Source organism: Alosa pseudoharengus, unplaced genomic scaffold (genome assembly GCF_046254945.1).
Source record: "Alosa pseudoharengus isolate Yale_2024_CS ecotype anadromous, Long Island Sound unplaced genomic scaffold, YU_APseudo_1.1 YU_APseudo_1.1_scf_12, whole genome shotgun sequence".
NCBI lineage: Eukaryota > Metazoa > Chordata > Actinopteri > Clupeiformes > Clupeidae > Alosa > Alosa pseudoharengus.
In genome coordinates, this window is record NW_027468587.1 from 29,542,697 (window position 1) to 29,568,045 (window position 25,349).

Consider the following 25,349-nt stretch of genomic DNA (forward strand, 5'->3'; position numbering starts at 1 on the left):
TTATCTTCCTGACTAGAAGGCATAACTATATGCATGTTATAGGTGTATATTCATGCATATACCGTATGTATGTATGTCTATGGATGCAAAGCTATTTAACATAAACTACTGAATGATCAGTAGTCAAGTGACCTTTACGTATGACTTGATGACTTCAGTGAAACTTGAACTTTCTGATACACACAGGTTTGTACACACACACAAACACAAAATACACACACACACACACAATCAAAATGCATGGCAGCAGCAGTAGCTACATAATCAATATCTTGCCAAAGCGCTACAGCTGACCATTAGCTTGGGTAGCTAATGATGGTTACATAAATTCCAAGTTGCGGCCAAAAAAACAAGATTTGCACTCACAGAGGCAGCATACAGACAGGCATGCAGGAAGCTGCACAAAGCCAGAGTGGATATTCTGAAGTCTGGAGGTATCACTATCCCGATAGACACCAGAGAGATTTGTATGCAGGACAGCCTAGAGGGATCACTGCTGTCCCTGTTACAACTCTATCAATACTATCAGGTATTCAGAGTGGAGGCCTGCAAGCCACCTTCAGCTATTTTCAATCCAGGGGACCAGACAGGATAACACTGAGTGTGTGTGAGTGTGTCTGTGTCTATGTATGGATGAGTGAGTGAGCAAGCGATGACGAATGTGTTTACAGGTGTGTGTTTTGTTTGGGTTTGGGATCTGAAGACTTGGGGTTTGCCTTGTGTGCTGTGACTGGTGGAGCAGGGATTACATCGACAGTGCATTTGGTTTCTGCGGGAAGGACAAGCTATGGAGGAGAATACACATAATAGGCTGGTACAGCCTTCACAGTCAACCCTCACTGCATGCACAGGCCGAGAACAAGAGGCGGCCTGAACTGACTTTTTGAAGAAGGCAGGAAGGAAGTATAGGAAGGACTCTAAAATGCTGCCAATAGTAAACAGTGAATTACTTTGAATGAAGGCAATGAAGAGTCATTGAGAGTGCAGACACGATGGTTGCTCCAAGGAAACACAACTGCGTCCTTAAATGCACAGCTGTTTAAAAATGTGGAATATGCAAATATCCAACTGGAACCAGGTCAATGTTCTTGGAGCAGGTTTCCATTCCACTCTAGTGTGCTATCCTGCAGGGCTTGCCTCTAGCCCTCTCATCATGTCTGCTGCGTGTGCATGGTGACTCTCTCTCTCTCTCTCTTTATGTGTGTGTGTGTTTTTAAGAGAGACATAGAGAGAAAGCTAGAGAGATAGAGAACTAGACAGGGACAGAAAGTGGGAGACCGAAATTATACAGACACAGCGAGTCTGGTGGGAGAAAAACAGACAGCGGATGCAAGCAAAGTAAGAATGGTTTACACCTTTTGAGGAAAAGGCTATAACTGCTCGTATATCACAGTAATCACCCAGTTTCAGTTCACCAAGTCTTAGTGACACTAAGGCTTGCAGAAGCTGATAAACAATATTCACAGTGTGGCTTTGGCTCAGATTCAGAGATCAATAAACACATACCAGCGAGTCAATCTGATGCACTTCCCATTTTATTCACATCCCCCCGACCACTTGCACCCTCCTCAATGGACTCCCAATGTGAGCAGCAAGCCGTGAGCATTTTCCGAGCGTCTTGTTTAATGCCAGACACATCCGAGTCACCAGAGGAAGCATCGGTTAAGTGTAAATGCCAGCAAACGGGTGATTGCAGTCGCAATTACAAGGTGGAGAGAGCTGGTATTTATTTGTGCAATCTCCAAATGTTAAATCTCGCTATTACAGTGGCGAGATTATAACCGTTTTTACATTTCCCTAGGAGGCACTTGGTTTCATGATTTGCTTTGTTATTCATATTAAGATATGTGATATAATGATTAAATTGCACTCATGGGTGGATCAAGAACATTCTCTATTACCATAATGTTTTTGCAGAGATTTTGTAATGAATGGCACTGGGGTTTCATTTTAATTTCAGTGGGTTACTTGACTAGTGGTTTTGAAAGTATATTATTTGCTTGGACGAGAGGTTTAATCCACTAACGAATGCATAATGCTGGGGATTCAGTGAAATGTAGGAGAGACAAATGATCTCCACGACCACCCTTGAGTGCTGCTTAAGAGAGCTGAGGAGGGCTTTTCCACAAGAATGGCTACCCAAGGATGTGGAACATGGGAAGATATTTTTTTCATCACTGGGATCTTGTTTCGTATGACAGAGCCTCCAGGACAAACCCCATCCCAGTTTTAAACATCCAGGGAATTGTGTTTTAGCACATTACATCGGAATAGACTCTCATTTTGTCCCTTTTCATACATGATTGTAATATTCCGGTAATTTATTTTTAGAGAGAATTACAGTGTTTTCTAAAATCTAGGTTCAGCCAATGAAGCTTTTTTTGGGTTCTTTTTAGAAAAAAAAAACTTCATCAGGTCAATATAATTAGGAAGAAACAAAGGTACATTACCCAAATACAGACAGTATGGTATACATATATACACATGCTGTTTTTACCAAGCCTGCAAGCCTAGCATGAAAACACAATAAGACGATGTTACGTAAAACCATCGGGCCGCCATGAATTTCACTCACAGAAGAAGCGAAATCCCCAGTCGAAATCAGGGCTACTTAAAAAGATTAAGAACAGCAATCTCCAACTTCCAAACCAAAGACGGATTGAAGTCCCGGTGCAGCTTAGGGGAGGAAGGGTTTCCTGGCATTCCGCTGATAAAAAACTTTGCGCTTAGCGAGCAAGAGTCAAACACTCTAGGACAGATAGGGAGTGTATCATCAGGGCCGAGAGAGGCTGGGCAGGTGGTGGTGGCTGAGGTGTGTGTGTCCACAAAGTCTTCTTCTCATAAGAAGACTTAAAAGCATCTCTCTGCTTTACGTGGATAAAAGTCCTGCGGCTTTCCTGACCAGTTGTTGGGGGTACGCAAGACTTGGGGGGGATTATCAGCCGTCTTGGCTTTTAATTTTTAACTACGTTGGGGCAAAAAAAGAAAAAAGCAAGAAAGAAAAGAAAGAAAGGGGAAAGCAATTATTTAAAGAACATTCTCTGTGTTCTTGAACAAGACAAAAAGTGGGAGATAGTATTGATCTTTATATGTAAAACTTGGATGATGTTTTCAAGCAATGTATAAAAATTATTCAGTCTTGTAAAGTAGCAGGGGGGGGGGGGGGGGGGTCATGTATGTGTTGAATGCTTCCAGTCCAGATTTTTCAGTCTGCTGTGTGGCTAAGCCAAGCAAGTACCAAAGTACTACCATAAATAAAAGCCTTATCTCAGCTCACCTGCAGGGTAAGTAAACACACACACCATACCAGCGTACAGGAAGGAGAGTATCCATCACCCATCCTCCAGGTTCTCCGCTCATCCGTGTGATTCATAATGAACACCACACCACCTTCTTAATGTGGCAGTCTCTCAAGGGCCAGATTTAGCTGATGCTGACAGACAGGATAACGCATTAAAGATGTGTGATGTGGAAGAATACACAAGAATGTAACAGCCCTCACTCACTCTGCGTGGTTGGTGAGGAAGTCTTCGATAAGGCAGCGCTCGCATAGAGACAGGAGATTTGAAGCCAACAAACATGACAGGCAGGTGCTGTACTATGTGTCCTCCTTGTGCAGACCTAAGATTATTAGCTGTACCAACAGTGCGCTGTATTTCTATGAGGGAATGTTTACTGCATATGATGGGCTGGGAATAGCACCGAAAGGATTCACATGAACATTGCTCCCTGCAGAGATTAAACCAGTGCAAATATACTCCCCAGGAAGACTTGATACGCGCCTATCTCCCTCCAAAGCCCTGCGAAAGGCGTTAGGGAGACATGCTCCTTATGACCGGCGAGATGAGCGTTGGAGTGTCTAATTGGAAGAACTAACCCCCCACCCCCCCCACCCCCACCACCCCCTAGCCCGCCTCCATGTCTCTCGTACTCAGGCGGATGTGCTCACCTCCAGTTAATCACTGTGCTCCAGTCTACAGCAGACTTGCAGGGCCCCCTTTAAGATAGATATCTGAAGAGATGAGAGGGAGCCGGAGAGGAGGGGAGAAAAAGAAGCGCAAAGATTATGGGCCATTAGTTATGCGTGAAAAATTCATCTTGCCAGAGGAATAAACGGGCAAAGGGAGGGTTGTCGCCGAAGATAACGCATTCATTAAAGAAATGTTAAAACCACGTGCCACGACTACGAGTCCCCATTAATATTGCAGGTGGCAGGCAGCGCGGCACGAAGTGCGGGGGCACGAGGGCCGAGAAATATCTGCTGTCAAAGCTGGACCTGACGGCCACCTCCTTTATCCTGACAATGTAATTTGCTGATTAATTAAACTCAAGCAGGGTAGTATTTATGAAGAGGATGGCCACGTAGCCCACTTAATGGTGTGGTTTAATGGTCTGAACAGCCTGGCGGATAATTGCATACAGAAGCAATAAGTCTGTGTTAATATGATTGGGAACATGAAAGGAAAACACTAGAAGGATAACACTACAGTACGGGGCCCATTAAGGCACAGGGCCGTGAGCCACAGCAAATTCAAAAGAGCGGAGACAATCCTGCTATATTAACAATAGTTATGACATAATATTGGCTGATAAGCCCTGGCTGGGAAATAAAAACCTCTTGAGAGTATGACTGTGACAGAACACATTTCAGTCACTGTTCTCATTTCTCTTCTAATACTACAGCCATTTTTGCCCCTCAGAAAGAAATTCTTGTCTTCCCCCTCAGAGTAATCAAGCTTGGCAGTTGGCATTATTCCCCCTATATTTTTCATCATCTGTTGCTAATGAGGCATCAAGGGACGATCGTTCTTTCTTCCTGTCCACCCTGAGGTCCAGTCGGGTCTCGTCTGATAGAGGAAGGTCACACGCTGCTAGTTTGACTGACTTCTGCAGGCAAAACAGCTCTGTGTGGAGACAGGCAGACGGACAGACAGACAGACATAAGCAATCACACAACACATTGTGACAGACTGCCTGGGATAGTCCTGCGTCTGTGTCCCACGCATACATCACGTCATCAACGCAAAATGTGGGGGTGTCATGTACCTCTCAACAATTATGCACGTCTTCGGAACATGCAAATATGTGCGGAGGAGCATACCACTTCCTTTACGGCTTAAGGATTCTATTCCAGTACCAATAAACTATGAGAATGAGAATATGGTTTTTAAACAAGACACTACATTTCAAGAACAAAAACAGAAATTATCATTTTGGTGCAAGAAGAAAAGTGGTTTGATTTCACTCAAAGGCTAATTGTTGTTTACTGATCCAGCTGCCAGTGGGAACCATGCTGTGTGCATTGGTGAAACATGTACCCACAAGTCTGTGTGTTTCCAATGCTCCCCTCCTGTGTGTTTGTTCAGGTTTGTTTCCCACCATAGCAGGTGGTAATAGCATTGATGTGTCCATCACGATGACAATAACAAGCTTTTCTTTGGCGCTGCTGCTTATGTGGGGGTGGTGCGCCACCAGCGCCAGCCCCAACTGTGTGGACACACGACAATCCAAACACAGCAGCTATCAATCCCAGCAGCGCTCATCAAAAGCATCACTACACAGCACAGCGTGCAATATCAACGAAGCCTACTTCCTCTGAACGAGATAGAAGACCGGTTGTGGAGGGGGAGAAAGAGCAACAGCAGCTTGTTGTTTGATTAGGAAATTACTGAGAAGGAACGCAGAAGGCAGCGTTTTAGAAAATGTCAAGGAGCTGCAGATTTTTTTTATTATTACACCTATTTAAACTTAGTCCATCAGCTGGAAACCTTGAAGCACGCCAAAAAATGATCTTTAGTTTGTCTAGAGCTCATAGAAAACCAAATGAAGCCTTAAGCCATTTTAATGAGGCAAGTTGAGTAAGCAACTCGTCAACTCGACAGTTGAAGGCGTGCAGACTGACTGACGGAACCAGATGGAAATCTCTGCCATCAGAGCAAAAGCTTTGAGGTCTGCCAGGAAAATGAGAGAAGAGATATGCTGATTATTGTATTGCCACAGTGTGTGTGTGTGTGTGTCTGTGTGCTGCAAAGGGTCATTAAAAAAAGCTGGCTATTTTCAAGTGTTACATAGTGCCGACTTCAGGTAGGCTACTGAGAATACACATGACTGTACCATAGCATACAAAACATGACAGTCATGGGGCCTTGAATATATACAGCAGGAAAGTGACAATCTGAATTTAATATCCTAATAAAATAAAGCTGCTGTAATCTCTGCCTCATGTAATGTCATTCACTGATGTATGCAGAGGATGGTAAGTAATGTCATATCGCAGGGTAGCCTCCAATAAAATAACAACAGCAGCACAACAGCTAATTTTCATATTTCGAATGTGGGCGAGGCATTAGAAAGGGGAAAAGAACGATTAACCCCATATTTTAGCTGACAGCTCCTGCCTGCCTCTGGCTCTCCCTGATGCCAGTGTGAGTAACAGCAGGGTGGGGACAAAGGCAAAGACAGTGTCAGTAATCTTCAGACACAAGGAGGGGAAAAAATGGAGCTTCTTTTCAGAGGGCCGAAAACAAGCAGTGTGAACAAAGGCCCAAGGGGATAAGAATCCTAGACATGTATAACATTAGTATAACGTCTGTATGGTGAGGCAATGCATCAGGTGTCACTTTCTGCCAAGAGAAAGTATAGAAGCCAGGAACGCCAAGCAGGGCTTGGACAGAGCAAACAGAAATATGGTGGGGGTGGATGGCGGCTGCCTGTGTTATTTTATCTTTTTAGGTGGCACGTTGCACACACACACATATTGTAATGCTTTTATTTGGATGTTAGCACAGGGGAAGAATTTACAAATCTAAATATTTATATATTTGTTGCAGGTTTAGACACACACACACACACACACACAGCGCCTCACTCCTGTCTCCGATTCACCAAGACCACAGACACCTGCTCACAAGGAGCTCTGAGCATGGCAGTTTGTCTCCTTGGTCTCAATACGAGGCCCAAGAGGATAGCCAAGGCCCTCCAGAGGAAACAAAACACTCCAGGACACATGAACACAGAAGACTGCTGCTCATTGCTCTTCTTCTTTCCTCAGACTGCGTGCCAAGAGGGATTTTAATTACAATCAGCGTTGTCAGGAGTCCAGCAGAGGAGAGGAAACTGCCAACAGATCCTGGTGGAATTTTAAGAGGTTTCATTGCACATGAAATGACTCTTGAATAATGCCTGTCTCATTCCTTTTAAAGCTCGTCCACGTGCAATCCATCCACATGGCCATATGCCGTGTTCTCACAGCAAAGCGGACGTGGCCATATGCTCATATATTTCATTTCAAAACTCAGCCCCTGTGAGAAACAGGCATTAATTATGCTACTGACAACAGTGTCATTGACCTGTGGGAAACTCCTGCATTATTCATTCGGTCATTTTCCAGTGGACATACATCAAAACAACTAGGCCCACATTTCAGTTATCGTCACTGCCCGCAGGAATTCAACAGTTCTTTAGAAATCAGGTAGCTGGCACGAAACCATATTTCAGAGGCGCACAAAACAAAGCAAAAAAAAAAAAAAAAAAAAGAAACAATCACATTCAATCAGATTTGGAATTCAGGAAGACTGCAGCAGTACGTAGGAGCCTTCTCCATTGTGAGACTGAGCACAGCCGCGCACACAATCAATTAACACAGAAGAGGAGGGGAAAAAAAGAAAACATTCCAAATCAGCACAGCTGAGGTAGACAAATCACCAGAGCGATGTTGACAGACTGATCTCCATTTTCCTCCTTTGATGTGCTAAAACGCAAGGCTCACCCGGCCCTCAGATAGGCTCTCCTCTGCACAGCTGCACATTTTAAGGTGAACATGATGGGACTCTTCTGTAACCTCATTTTGAAAATTGAGAGTTCACTGTTTTGTCTGACCAGAATTGCGCTTTCTGTTTGAAGCCGTACCGTAAAATTGTCTGTTACATCACCAAAACTACTGCCAATGAGTATTTGATATTGGTAATCCTAAACACGACTTATCACGACTCAGGCACAAGACAAGAATGACATATTCCTTTAATTCTCCTGCTCGAACCATCACAAATATAAAAACAGATTTACTGTCACAGAGCACAACGGCATAGCAAAACCATTTATTAATTTCTCAGCTTGCCAAAACAAAGATCTATGTACAAAAATACATAATTATGATCAAATTGTATTGAATAAATAATGATGTAATTTCTCCATAAACTTTAGATATGGTCACATTTGAATGATTGCTAAGCACACTCTCAGGAAGACTACTGTTCTACCTGAACCGGTCTCTTCATACGGGCGGTCAGTGCTCACAGTGAGGGAGGCTTAGGGACAGCCAGGCTTCAAAGGGCTGCTGTTCTAGCTGCCGGCTTGGACAGGCTCGGAGCGAATGGGCCACCTTGGCGGCGATGCCCCCGCATGGAGCATGAACGCCACCAGATGCCAAATGCCACATTCAGTAAGCAATGTCACATTCACATTCACAACTGTAGAAAGGCACAGTCAAACACATTCACAGCCATACTCCTGAATGTTACTTTGCTAAATGCAAAGTGTGTTTCTGATCCTTTATCACAAGGAACAGGGACAACAATGGGAAATACAGACATAAAGAATTTTATATTGATAGTGTGCTTAAACTTGAACAAAATTAGTTCAGTGGTTTTGTTTAAGGCTCTTGGAACAATTACAACCTTAGTGATTAAAAAGGGAGAGACAAACTTGTTATTTTTCACACTCTAATAAATCAAATGAAAAGCTGATAACGATTTGTTGAAAACTGAAGGCAAAATGTAAGATTATTTCCATTATTTATGCTACGGAGATTTAAAATTGTCAACATTGTTATCTTCCTGTATAGCGCTAAATTATATATTTTTTAAATTGTCATAGCAAAAAACAAATGTAAACTAAGCAAAAAATAGCTTAAGTAAAAAGCAATCTTAACTCATAAATGCACAAAGGAGCTCTTACACACTTATACTACCCCCACCAGACTCTCTGCTGCTGTTCGTCCACTGAAGATGACGTCATTGACTGAGACTCCGTCATATGAGGCCCCTGCCAGCGTCAGAGGGAGGTTGTGGTCACTGATGTACGTCCTCATGGTCTCTGCAACACATCCAAATCCATTACACATCCACATATGCATCGCAGGTTAGAAGGACTTCACAACATATCCAGAACACATCCACATCGCATGTTAGAAGGATTTTATACAGCACATGTTCTCAGGGTCTTGTCAGACTGCATTAGACTAAGGTATGTTTGTTGTTTGCATTGGTGCCCTATGGGGGTTGACTCATATTCCATACAATGTGTTGTACACAGAACACCACAGAATATAAATTGTGTGATTGTACCAACACGTTTTAGGTCTCACCTAGTCGTTTCCAATGTCCAAGATGATATTGAGGAATGCAGTCCTAAAAAGAAAAAAATATATCGTTAAGAAATCATTGGACCAACCTTTTTTTCAATGCACCACGGTCAAAAACTCCTCACTCGGACTGAACCTGATGGCAGCAGCGACTCAAATGACAAATGCACAAATGCACACAATCAGACAGTCTATCAGTCCGCTCCTTTTGTCTTGTGTTTTTGGAATATTATGTTCTCTGTCAGCGGGTGACTGGTGAGTACAGCTAGCCGCCTTGAGCTCCCTCCCAGAGCACAAAGCAAATGACAATAACAATTATTGAGGGCAACAAGGGACCAAGAATCAGGCTTGAATTTGAACAAAGAAGTATGGTGCTCTGAATACCGATGGCAGAACGCCGTGGCATGTGTGTATTTCTTTTACGCAAATGCAATTTTAAAGAGGTTCGGTTTTTTTTACGCTGACATTTTTACAACCACAGACTGCATACATGTGTGCTGAAGGCTGTAACTTAACCATATGAATAAGTACCTCAGTATTCACCATAAGAATGAGTACCTCAGTATACTGAGTGTGTGTGCTGCATAACAATTCAGTCCAGATCTGCATGAGCAGCAAATGGAGATTATACGTGCCATGAGTGTGAGTGGGCATGAATGGAGCATTAAATCCATAACCATGTCGTTGACTGAAGCACATATGCAGAGCTTATGCTTCAGTTAGTGTGTGGGTGTGCCCGGGCAACATGTAACTGATCTGGAGGTTAGGGTGCGAGCATATAGGTGTGTGTGTGTGTGTGTGTGTGTGTGTGTGTGTGTGTGTGTGTGTGTACCAGCCTACGTATAAAAATTCAGATTTGGAATGGATGGAACTAGGGGTGAACGATTTTGGAAAAAAATCTAATTGCGATTTTTCTCACCAATATTGCGATGCGATTATTTTTAAGCTCTTCATCTTCTCTCTTATTCAACAAAGACAAGCAATATATTATTCTATAGTATGACTAATACAAAATTAGTTAAAATAAGTTCAACATAATCTGTTCTTTCCTGGAGCCCAGGCCTATGTTATGATGGCATTAGGTCATTGAATAAGATTGATGAATGAAATATTTTTTATTTAACTATTTAGTAGATCTATATTTGTTGAACATCCAGCCTTGTAAACATTTAATGATTCTTATACGTTTCTATTTTGTTTCTATTTCATGTAGATATGATCTTCTTTCGTTAGTTAACAGTTAGGTCTACATTGCAGTGGCACGGACACGTCTTCTCCTTGTCCTGTGCTCTCCATACACACACACACACACACACACACACACACACACACACACACACACACACACACACACACACACACTCACTCACACACTCACACACACACTCACACACTCCTCTCCTCTCCTCTGTAGGCTACTTGCACGTGAATCGGAACAAACTAGGCTACTGTAGATTGTTGCAGCGCAAATAAATGCAGCCAAATGACCGTTCCGCTTGGTGTTAACTAAAGCAGTGTTTCCCATACATTGACTTATCTGTGGCGGCCCATCACAATATCAACATTGACCACCACACAATGATTTTCCAGGTTGTTCTAAATTGTGCTTAAATCTAGTTAGCATCATAACCACGCTGCACTAATTTGTTAAAAACTGTTAATTCTGCAAACCTACCACCACAAATAAAATGTAATTCTGTGGGAAACACTGTAAAGGTTAGCATTATCAACACTGCAGCGCAATACGCATGCATGCAAATTAACTCGTTTGTTCATATCACAACAAAGCCAATCGGAGACATTATGCATCAATTCATTACCTGTGAGATGACATTTTTGCGCCGCCAATCCCCTTGGATATAGCAAATGCCCCCACTGTCACTGTACTCCAGTAAACAAAGTCCCCAGTGCACAGGTGAATGGCGCCCTAAACAGTCGTGAAGTTTTAATCGTCAGCTGGACAAGTGAACGAAGTTACCAGCCAGAGTAGCAGCACAGGGGAATTATGAACTAGAGCAGCGGTTCCCAAACTTTTCCCCCCGCGTACCACCGCCTACATTCCGACTCGGCTCGCGTACCCCCACCATCCGACACAAACACATATGTGTCCCCCCCCGCGTTGACAATATTTGTCCGTTTCCCGGTTTTAGGTGCGTGCATTTGGTCAGTTAAAAAGTTATGAAAAGTAGCCTGCATAGTAGCCTAACTACATCCACATACAATATCTTATAATAGGCCTACAACAACGCCTGACAAGGATGTATTCGTTTGGACAACATTAGGCTATACAGCCTAGAAAGGCTAAACTTAGGCTACCTTTAGTTTGTTAAATGTAAAGCCTAGCTTAATGTTACCTTTCTTGCCCATCTGAAATAACTCCTAGCTTTGCTCCTTCCCTCCTTTCTGTTTTTGTTGTTTTCAAAAACCTGTTATATCCGCGAAACTTTCCCCCCACGGACCATCCAACGCATTCAAAAGTAACGCATTCTATTAGCTATTCCAGGCGTCATAATAAGCTGCCCTTTTTTTGATGAACACATACAGAGTTTATAAATTATATCCTTTAATTTCATGTTTCCATATCATTATGACCTGATTCGAAATTATGTATTTATTCATGAATTAATTACAAAAGATTTAAAATGTTCATTTTACACCTGTCCGCCACAGCCCTTTGCATCTCGCGTACCCCCTAGAAGCAGCTCGCGTACCACCGGGGGTACGCGTACCACAGTTTGGGAATCCCTGAACTAGAGCCAAGGTAATGAAGAGGTTTATTTTTAACCAAAGTAGCTCTACTGATCAGAGCTTTCTTGACACTGTTAGCTGGTCCTCTTTACGTTTTTTGCTTCTTCAGTGGTCGGTGTGGAGTCGGTGGCGCATCGGCAAGCGTAAGTATAAATGCGTTTTGGTGACGTCACATATTACAAAGCGTAATCGCAGCCTTTGTGGTTTGAAAATCGCGTTTCATCATATCGCGATATTATCGCAAATGCAATAAATCGTTCAGCTACTAGATGGAACACCCCCCCCCCCCCCAGAAGTCCAAGGATGCCGTTCTTATCCATTCCATGAGTAAGTCTTCCCCCCCTCTCTCCAACTCCACACACATACACGCTTTCCTTCTATACATTCGGTGAAGACCATTCCCAAGGTGACATCTACCAAGCCGAAGGCTTGGAGAACATACGAATATAGACTATGAGCATATAAATAATGAAATAGGCATCCATCTGCTGAGATATTTATTAGCGACAGGTTCGTACTGCTTCAGTCTGGATCCGTGGGGGATGCCACTAAACAGACTAACATCATTAAGCACCGCCGTGACTGAGGAGAGGTTCTGCAGGACATGCACAGCTAGTAGAGGCCGTCACTCAAAAACACAGAGGAGACACACCGAGGACCTCTGGTGGCGAGAGAGGGGCTATGACAGTCAGACAGTCGGCGCAGTGGAGGAGGAGCACTAGTCCCCCGGCGGCGTTCTGGCAGAGTAAGATGCTGTCAGACAGGGAGCAGTGCAATTTGATGCCGACCACTAATCTAATCTTTGAAGATGGTTGGCTTAATTTGCAATGGTTAAATCTGAGGCTTCATTTCAGCATTCAGATGCAGGCAGTAAAAAAATTGTATGAATACAATACAACTGTTCATTTCAACAAATAGGCTTGAAAAACAAAACTCGACACAAAGCGTCTGAAGAAAAATATATGCAAGAGTGTTTTTTTCAGGGAAAAAGGATGGAAAAGAGCATAATTATGCCAAAAGAGGAGACAGAGACGCTCCAGCGTGTGGCGTGCACATCTTTACACCTCTTAAAAAGCACATGCACACCAGCACCTTGGTATTAATCCAACAGCCTGGACAGGAAGAAAACACCAGAAATGGAGCTGGCTATTTGGGAGGGAATGCCTGCATCTGGGAAACCCAGTGCTGCTGCTTGATAACGGATGTTTGATAAAAGATAACGGAATAGATAACGAAAGATAACAAAAACGGATAGAGGATCGCCGGAGCAACGCAGATGCTTACTTAATACTACTTTTTAATGCATAGGTGCACAGCAATAAATTACTAACGTTTTGATGTTTACTACATCTTCGTCAGAGTCCATCATGGACTGTCCCTTCCCGTAGACGCACCAGATGTCCTCAGAAGCGCTGAGGAATTACTCTTTCTACAACGAAAACGGTGTTCATCATGACCACTGTGCTGCCCAACCTCCCCTCCTCCCCTCTCTGAGCCGTGCGGCCGCTCGCTGTCCTACACACGGGAGTCCCGAGGGATCCTCACCTTAAGCAGAGCCACAAGACTCCAGATAGGGACGGCCGTGACCCCAAGGTGAGCGGTCACAGCCTGGGTCGCTCTCTCCAGCAGCCTCTCTTTCGACACGCTCTCGGGGTCGCCGAACACTTCGTGGAACCACGCTCCTCCCATCATCACCTGAGAAACCAGAAAGGAAAATAGGAGCAAGAGTATCAAAAGAATGCACATGGACACTCTGGGAAGACACAGAGGCGCTAGTTCACTTCACTGTTCGCTAATAGGTCCACTGAAGTTCTCCTAACAGTGAATTACAGTCCCAGAGCTCGGGCCAAGCTCCCGAGCAATTCCCCATCACAAATGCTCATCATTGGGGTGAACTAATGAGGATCCAAAATTTGACAGCAAAACCCTGAACCTCTATCTAACACACTGACAATGTCTTCAATTCCCCTCTGCCTCTCCCTCTCTCTCTCCCTCTCTCTCTCCCTCCCTCTCTCTCTCCCTCCCTCTCTCCCTTTCTACCTTGCTCTCTGCCTCTCTACCTTGCTCTCTGCCTCTCTTTCAAATGAGACATTTGGGAAAGAAATAACACCAAGAGTTCATGTGTTCTTCAGAATGACTTCTGCTACTTTTTGTTCAGTTCAGATCAGTTCAACGGGGCTGGTTGGAGAGAAGCAGCCATTGTCACTCCCGGTAAGCCTCTCTGCACTGCATATGAATGAGTTGGTTGTTGTATGAACCCCTAGTGGTTAACACTCATCCCTTACCACACGTTTGTCTGCCATACCACCATGTCCATGTTGCGGCCATCTGCATGGTTAATAAATTATGACTAAAGAATGGGAAGGAAGTGAATTATTCAATGGCATTTTGTGCCGCGGAAAAGCCACATAGCACTGGAGGCTATTTATACGGTTTGGTAGGGCAGACCAGTGTATTCCAGTTAGGAGTTCTGGGATATTTCTGTCCCACGGTTACGTCAGCCATTGGCTTTCCTTCATGAGTCCTGAGCAGTGTGGCCTGGCAGAGGGGATGGGGGAGCCAATAGAGATCTGCATGCAGACATAAAAGATTTAGACTTGTGCTTAGCCTCGTGCCTCCAAGCCAGGAAACACACTTACACTATAGGGCCTGTATATGACAGTATAGATGTGGTGCGACCTGGGAGTCTTAAAAGGTGGCACATTCATTCTATCACTCACTCTCACTCTGTACGTATGTTTGTGACTGTGTGTGTGTGTTGCAAGTTACCGTGAGTCTGGTGGATGGGACTCCAGAGCTGTTATGTTGTGGGAAGGGAACGGAGTCGTACACCACCCCCAACAGCCCACGGTCCTCTGAGGAAGGGACCAAGTGCCCAAAGCCCTACACATTCCCCATAAAGCACACACACACACACACACACATGCACACGCACGCACGCGAACACACACGCACACACACACACACACACACACACGCACACACACGCACACACACGCGCACACACGCGCACACACGCACAATTTAATAACACCAACAATGACTGTTGCACAAAACTTTGACAGATACCCAACGGGAAAACAGTATCTAATTAACCAAAACATATTAACAAAGCAGAATTATGAAAGTCTGTTTAATTTTTTTTAATTATACATTTTTAACAGACTCTATTTAAGAGGCCATTTCAAACCAACAACTTAACTCTAATCTATCCAAACCTTACCGTGACCGGCAGGACGGAACCCTCATACTCCAGATTCACCACGGCCACTGTCACCGAGGAGATCCCTTGTAGCTGTTGTGACAGGGGTTGAGCAGCAGGGGGAAGTATCGAGGCCAGGGCTGTGTTTCATCAAGGGAAGGGTGGAAGGGGTAATGTTTAATAACAAGACTGTATTGATGAATTGAGGATTTAGGCTTTATTAAAATTTTATATACGATTTTTAAGGACACGTTTAAGAAAATTTTAGTCAGAGTAAAGCTTCTAAGGTAAAGGGGTGCACATCCAAAACGCAGGTGCAGGACAAAAGGGTCAGACAATCAAAAAAACAAAATTGAATGTCCGCACACTTGCTCCCGTTTTGCTTTATCTTTTATTTCACCAAGTGAACGTTTTCGAGCTACACGCTCTTCATCAGTGAAATAAAAGATGAAGCAAAACGGGAGCAAGTGTGTGGACATTCAATTTTGGTTTTTTGATAATCAGAGTAAAGCTTACAATTGGCAGGCAATGCTGAAATGACATGATCAGCCTTCACAGTGGCTCCATCTTCAAGCTTAATCTGAAACACAGGCGGCATATTAAACAGATATGGCATTTTAAGGCTAAGTATAAAGGTCACATGAAAGGAATCATGAAAATGTCACTTTGTCAATGCTTTTACATATCGATTTTGTCATTTTATCATTTAATAGCTACCAATGCAAACCCACCAAAATATGGTCTGCCTACATCTGGATACATGATCCAGTGAGATGAAAATGATCAATTCAGAACTTTTCCAATTTTTTCAATTTGACCCATCTAGACCAAGTCTTTGCTCACAGCTGAATAACGGAAGTGTGAAAGTTGGCTTTTAGCATGCAAGCTGGATAACTGTTATCAAAATAGGTTTGTAAAGGAACCAGCATACAAAGGGTGAAATATGTGACCTTTAACTAAAGTTCGATCCTAATGATGTTTTGTAGCAAGACAGCACTAGTGGGATGCCGTGTAACTTGAATCAGTGTACAGAGAGTCATGCTATTCCTGTGCCCCCCTCACCTCCCAGCCAGTGCCAGTAGCATTCAGTGTCTGCACCGGGCTGTGTCTGTGCAATTCCACATTGTCTTTCCTCTTCAGGAAATCTTCAAGAGCTTCCGGAAGCATCTGCATGCCTCTTCGCAAAGACCACTGAGCCCATGACTCCTTGGCGGACCGCGTCGCCAGGTCGGATGGGGTCACTGTTGGGCCAACTCCTAGGACGGTAGAAAAGGCAGATGTGTTAATGGAATCATGCTGTGGTGCAACAGCTTTGAAAAGAAAAGGTCATTCTAATCCATTCCATTACCCTTTCGCACCACCCGTTTCACAAAGCACCACCCCTACCTGAGAGATTTACATGTAGACATGAAAGACTGTAGGGCCGTTCACACCAGGAATGATAACTAGAATGATAACTGTAACTATAACAACATGAAAGTAAACACTGACCAACAATAAGGAAAATCTCTTCTTCTCGTGTTGAAGAGTGTTATGCCTAAAATGTGATAGATTCTAATCGGCTGTCAGCTTTTTTTATCATTCTCAAAATAGTTCTGAAAGTAACCCCAGATGATAATGTTCTTCAAGTCGGTATTGTTATAGTTTCTATGTGAACAGACCTGCCAACCTTGAAGAATTTTTTTGAGTAGCACCTCGAGCCGAGAAAACAAAAATTGCTCACGTTGGCCTTCATGCATGCAGCCAAAAACAGACATAGCCATACTCGCAAGACACATTTTGGATAGCGACCCATCTTTAATGTTGAATATCTATCTAAACGGGATTCAATGTGTTCCTGAAAGTGCAAACTGAATCTTTTACAGTAGCTCTATAATGTTGACAATCTGTTTTAGAGCCTAACAATCCTGACCTATGAAAACCACTTGTGTTGATAGGCACTGATGTGGGTATTGTTCATTTTCTTTTATGTGGGCCCTATTCGATCATGCCTGGTATTATACCTCTTTTCAATCCATTAATATTAAAGATTTATTTTTATTTTGTAAAGAAATACATCTATCGTCCATGTTATGTCAACATATCTAATTTACCTGGATGTAGGCTACAGTAGATATAGGCTATATCCCTTTACTCACAATAACCTACATGTTTTGTTTATTTGTAAAAAAAACAAAAAAACATTCATTGTTCAAGTATTACCTGCTGACTAATGCAAACTACTTATTGCTTCTAAAGAATTTCACTTGCACGTGCACTCAAGTTTCTTTCAGATTGACTTTCTGCCATCTGTGAGGCTGCAATGATTAGACCTACATTATCCCAACTACAGTGATAGGTGCGCGATCTCCGTCTATAAGCCTATTATTTGTTCTCACTTGTTTTCACGGTAATAATCAAGAAGAAGGATCCATATGCTCCAAAGAAAAACACAAATTGAACACTCATTAATGAGCAGCTCAAAATATTTCGCCTTGGTCCACTTTCAGACTCGTTGTTAATGGCTGCATTTTGCCTTGGAAAGGTCCGCGCTCCATTAGCGCCTTAGTTATGAAAACTTTAACCATCAGCGACACATTGAAAATATGCTAACTGAAACAACTCGTGAACAAGTAATAACTTTCCAAGACACAGTCAAACTATTAGGCCTAGGTGAATTTACAATCGCACTCAGTGAAATATTTTTAGTTTCACAGCAAAACGGCAGCTAGGGGAACGCGAATTTGCGAGTGAACACTTGTTAAACTCACCTCATCAAGTCTTTCATGTTACCCACCGTTGGCGGAAAAAAATAACATAAAGAGAGGCCACTATGCTTTCCCTATCATTCTCACTTGTCACTTTCTCTCTGTATCTCATCCTCGCATGAATTAGCGGGAGATTCACATGCTCAAGGAGCTTTCCAGAGAAGTTGGAGGTCTGCTCGTTTTGCGTAGTTTTAAGTAAAATATCGTAGCGGCGTATTTTGATCTGAAAATGCGTGGTTGCTACGCAAAATGCGTAGAGGTTGGTAGGTCTGCACTGTGAATGTAGTCATTTATATTATATATACATTTATATTTATATTCCATCCTCCCTAACCCAGCCGCACTCTTCTCACCGGAGCCAAACACCATGCCCAGCACGATGGAGCCTCTGGCCTTTTCGGCATTGTAGAGAGGAGGGAAGCAGGACCGCACGCTCAGGGCCCTGCAGTCGCCAGCAAACACGCCTCGGCATAGACTGTCAATGGCAATGTCCGCTAGCTGCACAGAGAGGAGAAAACAAATAATGGAGACACACTTAAGAGTAAACACAGACACAACTGCCTGCTATATTCTTGTGCATGTAAAGAGATAGGAGTTGGGAGTTATATAGACAGCGAGAGGGAGAGCGGGTCAACAGTTAGATATGGGGTGAAAGTGAAGAGCAGTAGTGGGGGTGAGGTGGTGGAGGTGGGACAGAGGGAGAGACATAGCATAAACAAGGAAGGGTCACCTCAGATCCTAGCCTTCTGGAGACAAAGGCATGTACAGACTCGTCCTCCTCCTTGCTTCTCTTAATCATGACCTCCTTCAACACACTTTGCAGGATGGGCCGGGAAAAAGGAGGAACTGTCCGCATCACTCCGCTGCAGGAGAGAGAGAGAGAGAATAGAACGACTAAGACAACAACAGAGATGTAACTTATTTCCATTCTCGCAGAGGCCTCTTCTGACGCAGGAATTATACAGGCAGACGAGACCAACCCTGCGGAGGTTAGGGACTGGAATTATTTACCAGCTCCGCTCCAGAGCGCTTCTCACCCCAGACTAGACGGCATCTTGTGGAGCTGTCCCCCGACATAGAGGTAGCGGTTTTTGGAGGCCACATGGTCGTAAGTGACGGGGAGCACTTCGCTCTCTAGTCCCAGCTCAGACACCTGCAAGGAGGACGCAAAGAGACCCATGGTTACAATCACATGAAATTGGCCTGGAAATATCTTTTAAAATGGCTTGATCATCAGTACATGGTGAGTGATAATGGTGGCAATTAAAATATTATGAAAGATACGTCAGAAGAGTTTTTAGTAGCTTCAGTTTGCACAGAAGCACCACAACACTAGTGACAGAATCACAAGTTATGGTTTGCAGGATGAACATCAATAGAAATGCACATCAATGGTGCTATACATCCTTCCCTTTAATATATCATGGGTAAGGCGCAAGCGCATAATAAGGGCAGGTTGGCAGGCAGTCTCTCACTCACACACACACACACAAACACACAAACAAAAAAAATGTGCACCAACACTGCAGTACCATGTTGAGTGTATTCTTCCCCACTGCTCCTGCAGGGCGGACCCCTCGCGGCCCCTGCTCAAACACTGCCCCATCCTCTCTGCGCGTGGAGCTTAGCCAGCCTCCACAACGTCCACTGCCCTCCAACACCACAACCTACACAGCAGTCAGACAGACAGAACGAAAGTGAACAAGGATAAACGATACTGTGACAGGAAATAAAGTTAATGTTACAGACAGAAAGAAGAAACCAAAACCAAGCCATAGGATGGAGTAAGTATGTGTGTGTGTGTGTGTGTGTATGTGTGTGTGTGTGTGTGTATGTGTGTGTGTGTGTGTGTGTGTGTGTGTGTGTGGCTAACCTTGGAGACCTGGGGACTCTTACTGAGGTGATAGCAGGCAGACAGGCCCCCTATCCCTCCCCCTAGGACAGCAATTGTCTTCTGCATTCAAGCCCGACTCCCACGCCTGAGTGGACACAACTGGAGACATTTAGGACCTCGAGTTCAAGTGTAACACATACAGAGCATATGGAGAGGATTCACATTTTTGGAGGCTGTAACATAACAAAATGTAGAAAAAGTGAAACGCTGTGAACACTTACTATATGCACTGTATTGCATTGATACCGGTATGTATTTCAACTTGTTTCACAAAGTCATAACACATAGAAGATAAAAACTGGACCTTCTGGGTACACGGAAATGCTAATGCTTGTTCAGCTGACTTGTCTGACCACAATTCTTCCATTCCCATTCAAAGAGGTTTGCACTAGTAACACCACTAACATGAGTCATCAATTCTGTGGTCTGGTCTTATCAAGTTTTACTTGACAGAAGTGTGCCAAATTCATTTTTTGCTTCACCTTACAGAGAGGAACAGTTCATGAGACTACTACAAGAGACATTATAAGACATGATTGCAACAAGTGCTTTCAAAGAAAGCCTCACCCGTGACAATGCTAGCAGGCCTTCAAAAAATTGGATTAAGTCGTTGTCGAGCCCAATCCAAACAATATTATTTCCTGGTGAGGTAGGGAACATACAGAGGTGTTCAATACAAAATAACTGTTATATCAAACTGTTCAATACAAAATAACGTAGGCAACTTAGTGGGATCACACATTCTCGTTTTCCCACCGAGGAGGCGGGTGGACGCATACTAGGGGTAGCTAGGCCTACAGTGCTGGATTTGATAAGGTGATAAACTGTCTTTGTTATCACTGACAGACAGACACTCGCAAGAGCAACGACAGAAGTCAGTGGTTGGATGCATCTGATCTCGACATTCGTCCAAGGAATGGACTTTAGGTTAAAAAGGTGCACTGTTTTTGTGCAATGGGCGATGATTTGCTTTTCTTTAATGCCTTAATTTCTACAATTATTCCAATTGAGAAGATAAGACAAACAAACGTTATACTTGAAAGTCCACTCTCGTCTCTTCTGCTTGGATGTCAACTACTGTCGACTTGACATTCGCTAAATCGTTAAATAACATTATAATTTGCTAGCATCAACATAACAGAGGGGGGCCCATTTAGATGCATTTATCGCCCTGTTATCGTCGCCTTTTACACACATTTAGTAACGTTAACAGATACATAAGAGAGTTATACAAGTCGCAAAGAGGAGCCCTGAAGTTGTTTATCAGCAGTGTATTTACCTGTACGCTAGTCTTTCAATTTTGTCGAGCTCTTACCTTCAGATCAGATGAAACGTTTGGAAGAAGCACTTAATACTTAATATGACAATATTTTGACACATATGCTTGTGTCCTATGTTGAACTCTTCTTCTATTACTAAGATGAAATGAACGTAGACTTATTATATACCTGCAGTGCCATCTAGTGAGCTGGGTGAGGAAAGGCAGACTAAACTGCTGGCCTAAGTGCTTACATAATATTTAGCCTATAGGCTACTCGCTTTTTGAACTTGAATATGCTCCAAGCCCCCTCCTCCTCCATCTCTTGGGACTAACCCCCCCCTTACACTCCTGTCTGTCCTGTTCTTTCTTTGTCTGTCCTGTCTTATATGTTGTGTTATGTCTTATATGTTGTGTTATGTCTTGTCACTATGCCTGCATAGAGAAAATTGCCCCTCGGGGAATTAGCCTACATCATACATTTACATACATGCCTATATGTTGTCAGTAGCCTAATTGTGATGCCAATAAATACATTCTACAATTAATTTCATGGTTTCTGAGGGCTTTTTCTTTTTTGGGGTGTGGTTCTCCTGACATGTGGACACAAGGACATTGTGTTTACTTGGGCAGTGTTCTAAATCAGCAGAGGCAGAGAGCATTTCAGGCAGTGTGTTATAAGTAGGCTACTTGTCATCAGGTTATCAAAAGGATTTATTTAGAACATTAATGTAGCGCAACTGAAACAATATAAAATGAACCGCTAGGAAGATGCTTGAAAGATTTCCATATTTAAATGTAACAAAACATTTCTTTAAATAAAATTGACTTAAAAAACTTGACTTATACATGACATTGCAATTGGGAATAATTATAAATTATTACATTGTTTTACAGAGCTCTGTTTTCTTGTTAAAGATTTCCTTCTCTAATAATTGTGCAACATGCTGGGCCATGGCCTTCCTCTTGTGACAGGATATGGAGAGATGTAGTGTCTCTGTCAGTTTACAAAAGTCCATCCTCTCTGGCTGCAGTGCACAGACGGCATAAACCATCAGTTGGTAACCCAACTTTGACAAAACCTCTTCACTCCACCTCTTTACTTCACTAACTCTCTCCTCATCAACCTGATCAGCCTTGGACAGGACCAGGTAGCACTGTGTTCCTGTGGCTGAGATATGGTGCAGCAAGCTCACACAGTCCATGCTGAGTCGGACAGGAGACAGAAGGACGTAGACATCACAGGAGGGACGCAGCGCAGTGGTCAGGGGATCAGCCTCACTGGGCTTCAGATGAAAGGGGGAGTTGAACCCACCAACCCTGCCCATCCCTGGGAGGTCCCAGAGGACCACGTTGGGGAATTGTGGGTATTGGTATGCCACAGGCTCGAGGGTGGTTTCAGTGACACCTGTTGGTGCCGCCCCCTCATCTCCGCTCTTCAGCCCTAGGAGGGCATTGATGAAGCTGGAGCTTCCACAACCGGTGGTGCCCAGGACTCCCACATCCAGACGGATGTCCTCCATGGCGTTCAGGATACTCAGAAGCCTGGCAGGATGGTTGGTCAGAGCCTTGGACGGCAGAAATGCAGAGATCTGTTCTATTTCCTCCTTCTTTACCTTCCCTGTATCAAGGGCGGGTAAGATTGTAGACCTGAGGAATGGGAGTGATAAATGTCGTAAGTCTCCCAAATTATAGAAATCTTACTAGCTATCAAAATTCCCATCTGTACAAACATTACATGTCAAAAGTATTTATCAGAAATACTTACTTAGCATTATTTCTCAGTATTTTTGGCACTCTGAGTTCTTTGGAAGCATCTAGTATAAACTGACAAAAAGCCTGCTTCCTCATTTCTGGAAGCACGGAGAGGAGAAGCTCACCAATCTCCGTCATGCCTACTAGCCTGTTTGGTTCTTGGCTGACCTGTGTCCCTGTCGCCTCTCTTTCCTTCCTCCTGCGCTGCATTTCTAATTTGCGCTCTCTCATGCGCTCCCAAGCGCAGGTCTTGCACGGCCCTTTAAGCTCCTCGCTGACCAGGTCAGTAGCCTCCTCTGCTCTAACTAGGTACAGTGGCTGGTCCCTCTCACGCAGCTCCATGAGAGACGCCATGTGGTCCTCCTGGTGCAGCTCTGAGGTGAGGACCACCAGCAGGTCATAGAGTGAGCCAGCATTGGGAGGGCTAGCAGAGTATGGTGCAGAGGGCCCATTTAAGATCCATATGCGAACATTGGGGATATAAGGATAAGACAACACTGGGAGGCCATTCTCTGTTCTCCACAAGTTCTTGCTAACTTCTTTACGTTCTGTGTCTACATCCGACATCTCTCTCTGGTCTAGTTCTTCCTCTGCCTCATCACTTTCGTCTTCCTCTTCATCCTCTCCCTCCTCCTCCTCCTCGTCTATGAGGCAGTCCTCATCGTTCTGTAGTCCACAAACAACTCTGGCTAGGCGTGCGTTGGCCTCAGGTGTGCCTCCAGTGATGGCGACGTCCAGTGGGAAGTGCTCGTACAGCTCCAGTACTGCGAGCAGCTGGTCCTGCAGTCCAGCCACCTGTGGAGCCGTTCTCCATGCCCCAAGCACATGCTTAATGTGCTCCTCACTCAGTTTCCCCTGCATAGCGCTATGCAAAATAATATAAGGTACTATTTATTATTAAAGATAGGCCTACATGAAATGGGAAGTGCACTCTGTACGAATCCATAAAAACAATAAAAATCTTATGTCTATGGTATTTTTGTTTACAAAAAATAGCTGCATTTCTTCAAGATTAGAGTATCAAAACTCCAGTTTCAGAGGAATTATTTGCAGTTTGTATGTAGAAAGTTCCATATTTTTTACACAAAAAATGACATACTGTAGTACTGTATTTTACCATGTCTATGGTATGTTATGCCTTTCCAGAGACTCACATGTGATGAAAATAATCATTACCAGAGGACTATTAGCCTACTGTCCTGTAAACACAAAGGCTATTGCATTACAATGGACAGGCTTTAATGTTAGTCACAGAACAATGGTCAATTTCTATACATTACTTTTTAAAGGGTAAGGCAAAATACTCACATCAACCAAATGATCCTGTCAGTAACTTCCAAAGTCCAATGTGTGCTATTGTGTCAGACTGACTGAACTGAAATGATAATTCTCATGTCCTGTATTGCACTGTCAAGTCAAGGATCAGGTGTGTTTGCCAAGTGAGTCACCAGTGTCAACATTAGTGTTAACCCAACAGCAGTCTGAGTAAGTAGCAAGAAATCATTCCTGAGGTGTAAAAGCATTTAAGCCAACATCAGTATTTCTAGAATATTGTTAGACACATAGGGTTACACATCTCATATTCATAGGCCAACAGCAAATGAAATAAAATGATAGTGTGTCTCAGTTCCAAACCTGAGTAGGCTACTGAACAATATTAGCCTACATTAGCCTGGTTATAACGCAGACCTATTACATGCCATTTTCAACAAAACCAAAACCGTCCAGCAGATGTCATGATTAGACTCTATGCCGTATGGCCCCAATATACAGCTCCATGAAAAAGAGCGTCTAATCATACGGCTACTTATTCCTAGGTCTAGCTTACATATTGACACCACACTCGCAAACTGATGTTTGTTCCATGATTAATATCAGACTGCAGTGTGGTTGTCATGAAGATCCAAATTGACGGCTTCATTAGCCTAAGGACTGTTTCTTCTTTCAGATTTTTAAAAAGTAGGCCTAGATCATCACAATCACATGATCAATGGCTAAGCTATTTAAATGTACTATTCATTTGCAGTGTTGGGAACGTTACTTTAAAAAAGTAATTAGTTATAGTTACTCACTACTTGTTTCAAAAAGTAACTGAGTTAGTTTCTTAATTACTCTATGATAAGAGTATAACTCGTTACCAGGGAAAGTAACTATTTGCGTTACTGTTAAAAAAAAGTTGCTATATGTCAAAGAATTTGGATTTTTTGAGCAGTTTTGAAAAGCCAGTTGAAATTAGTAGAACAGACAGGTGTTTGTAGGCTACATAACTTTCGACATTTATTAGATAGATAGATTGATAGATAGATACTATATTGATCCCCAAGGGGAAATTCAAGATATTGCACATCGACAGACCTACGGTTGACTTCAGCCTGTGTCATAGG

The 25,349-nt window shown here is 43.3% G+C and overlaps 2 protein-coding genes across 7 annotated transcripts; both read right to left on the reverse strand.

The window, feature by feature from the left end:
• Positions 1 to 8,002: 8,002 nt before the first annotated feature.
• ppox (protoporphyrinogen oxidase) lies at positions 8,003 to 21,361 on the reverse strand. Of its 6 annotated transcripts, none has more exons than XM_076280727.1 (14): positions 21,268 to 21,361; positions 20,520 to 20,593; positions 19,932 to 20,037; positions 19,591 to 19,725; positions 19,096 to 19,211; positions 18,789 to 18,921; positions 18,412 to 18,556; positions 16,374 to 16,567; positions 15,828 to 15,891; positions 15,333 to 15,451; positions 14,879 to 14,992; positions 13,655 to 13,804; positions 9,365 to 9,407; positions 8,003 to 9,093 (listed from the first exon to the last, which is right to left on the reverse strand). In XM_076280727.1, exons 3-14 carry the CDS (start codon positions 20,016 to 20,018, stop codon positions 8,960 to 8,962), a joined length of 1,434 nt encoding a protein of 477 aa, XP_076136842.1. In that variant the 5' UTR covers positions 20,019 to 20,037; positions 20,520 to 20,593; positions 21,268 to 21,361; the 3' UTR covers positions 8,003 to 8,959. The 6 variants fall into 6 exon arrangements, with proteins under 6 accessions (XP_076136842.1, XP_076136844.1, XP_076136843.1 ...); XM_076280729.1 differs by having other exon boundaries at positions 19,932 to 20,051; XM_076280728.1 differs by having other exon boundaries at positions 19,932 to 20,125.
• A 589-nt stretch (positions 21,362 to 21,950) lies between these two features.
• On the reverse strand, positions 21,951 to 24,346 carry LOC143118448 (uncharacterized). The gene is made up of 3 exons (XM_076279502.1): positions 24,274 to 24,346; positions 22,979 to 23,830; positions 21,951 to 22,860 (listed from the first exon to the last, which is right to left on the reverse strand). Exons 2-3 carry the CDS (start codon positions 23,824 to 23,826, stop codon positions 22,092 to 22,094), a joined length of 1,617 nt encoding a protein of 538 aa, XP_076135617.1. The 5' UTR covers positions 23,827 to 23,830; positions 24,274 to 24,346; the 3' UTR covers positions 21,951 to 22,091.
• Positions 24,347 to 25,349: the final 1,003 nt, after the last annotated feature.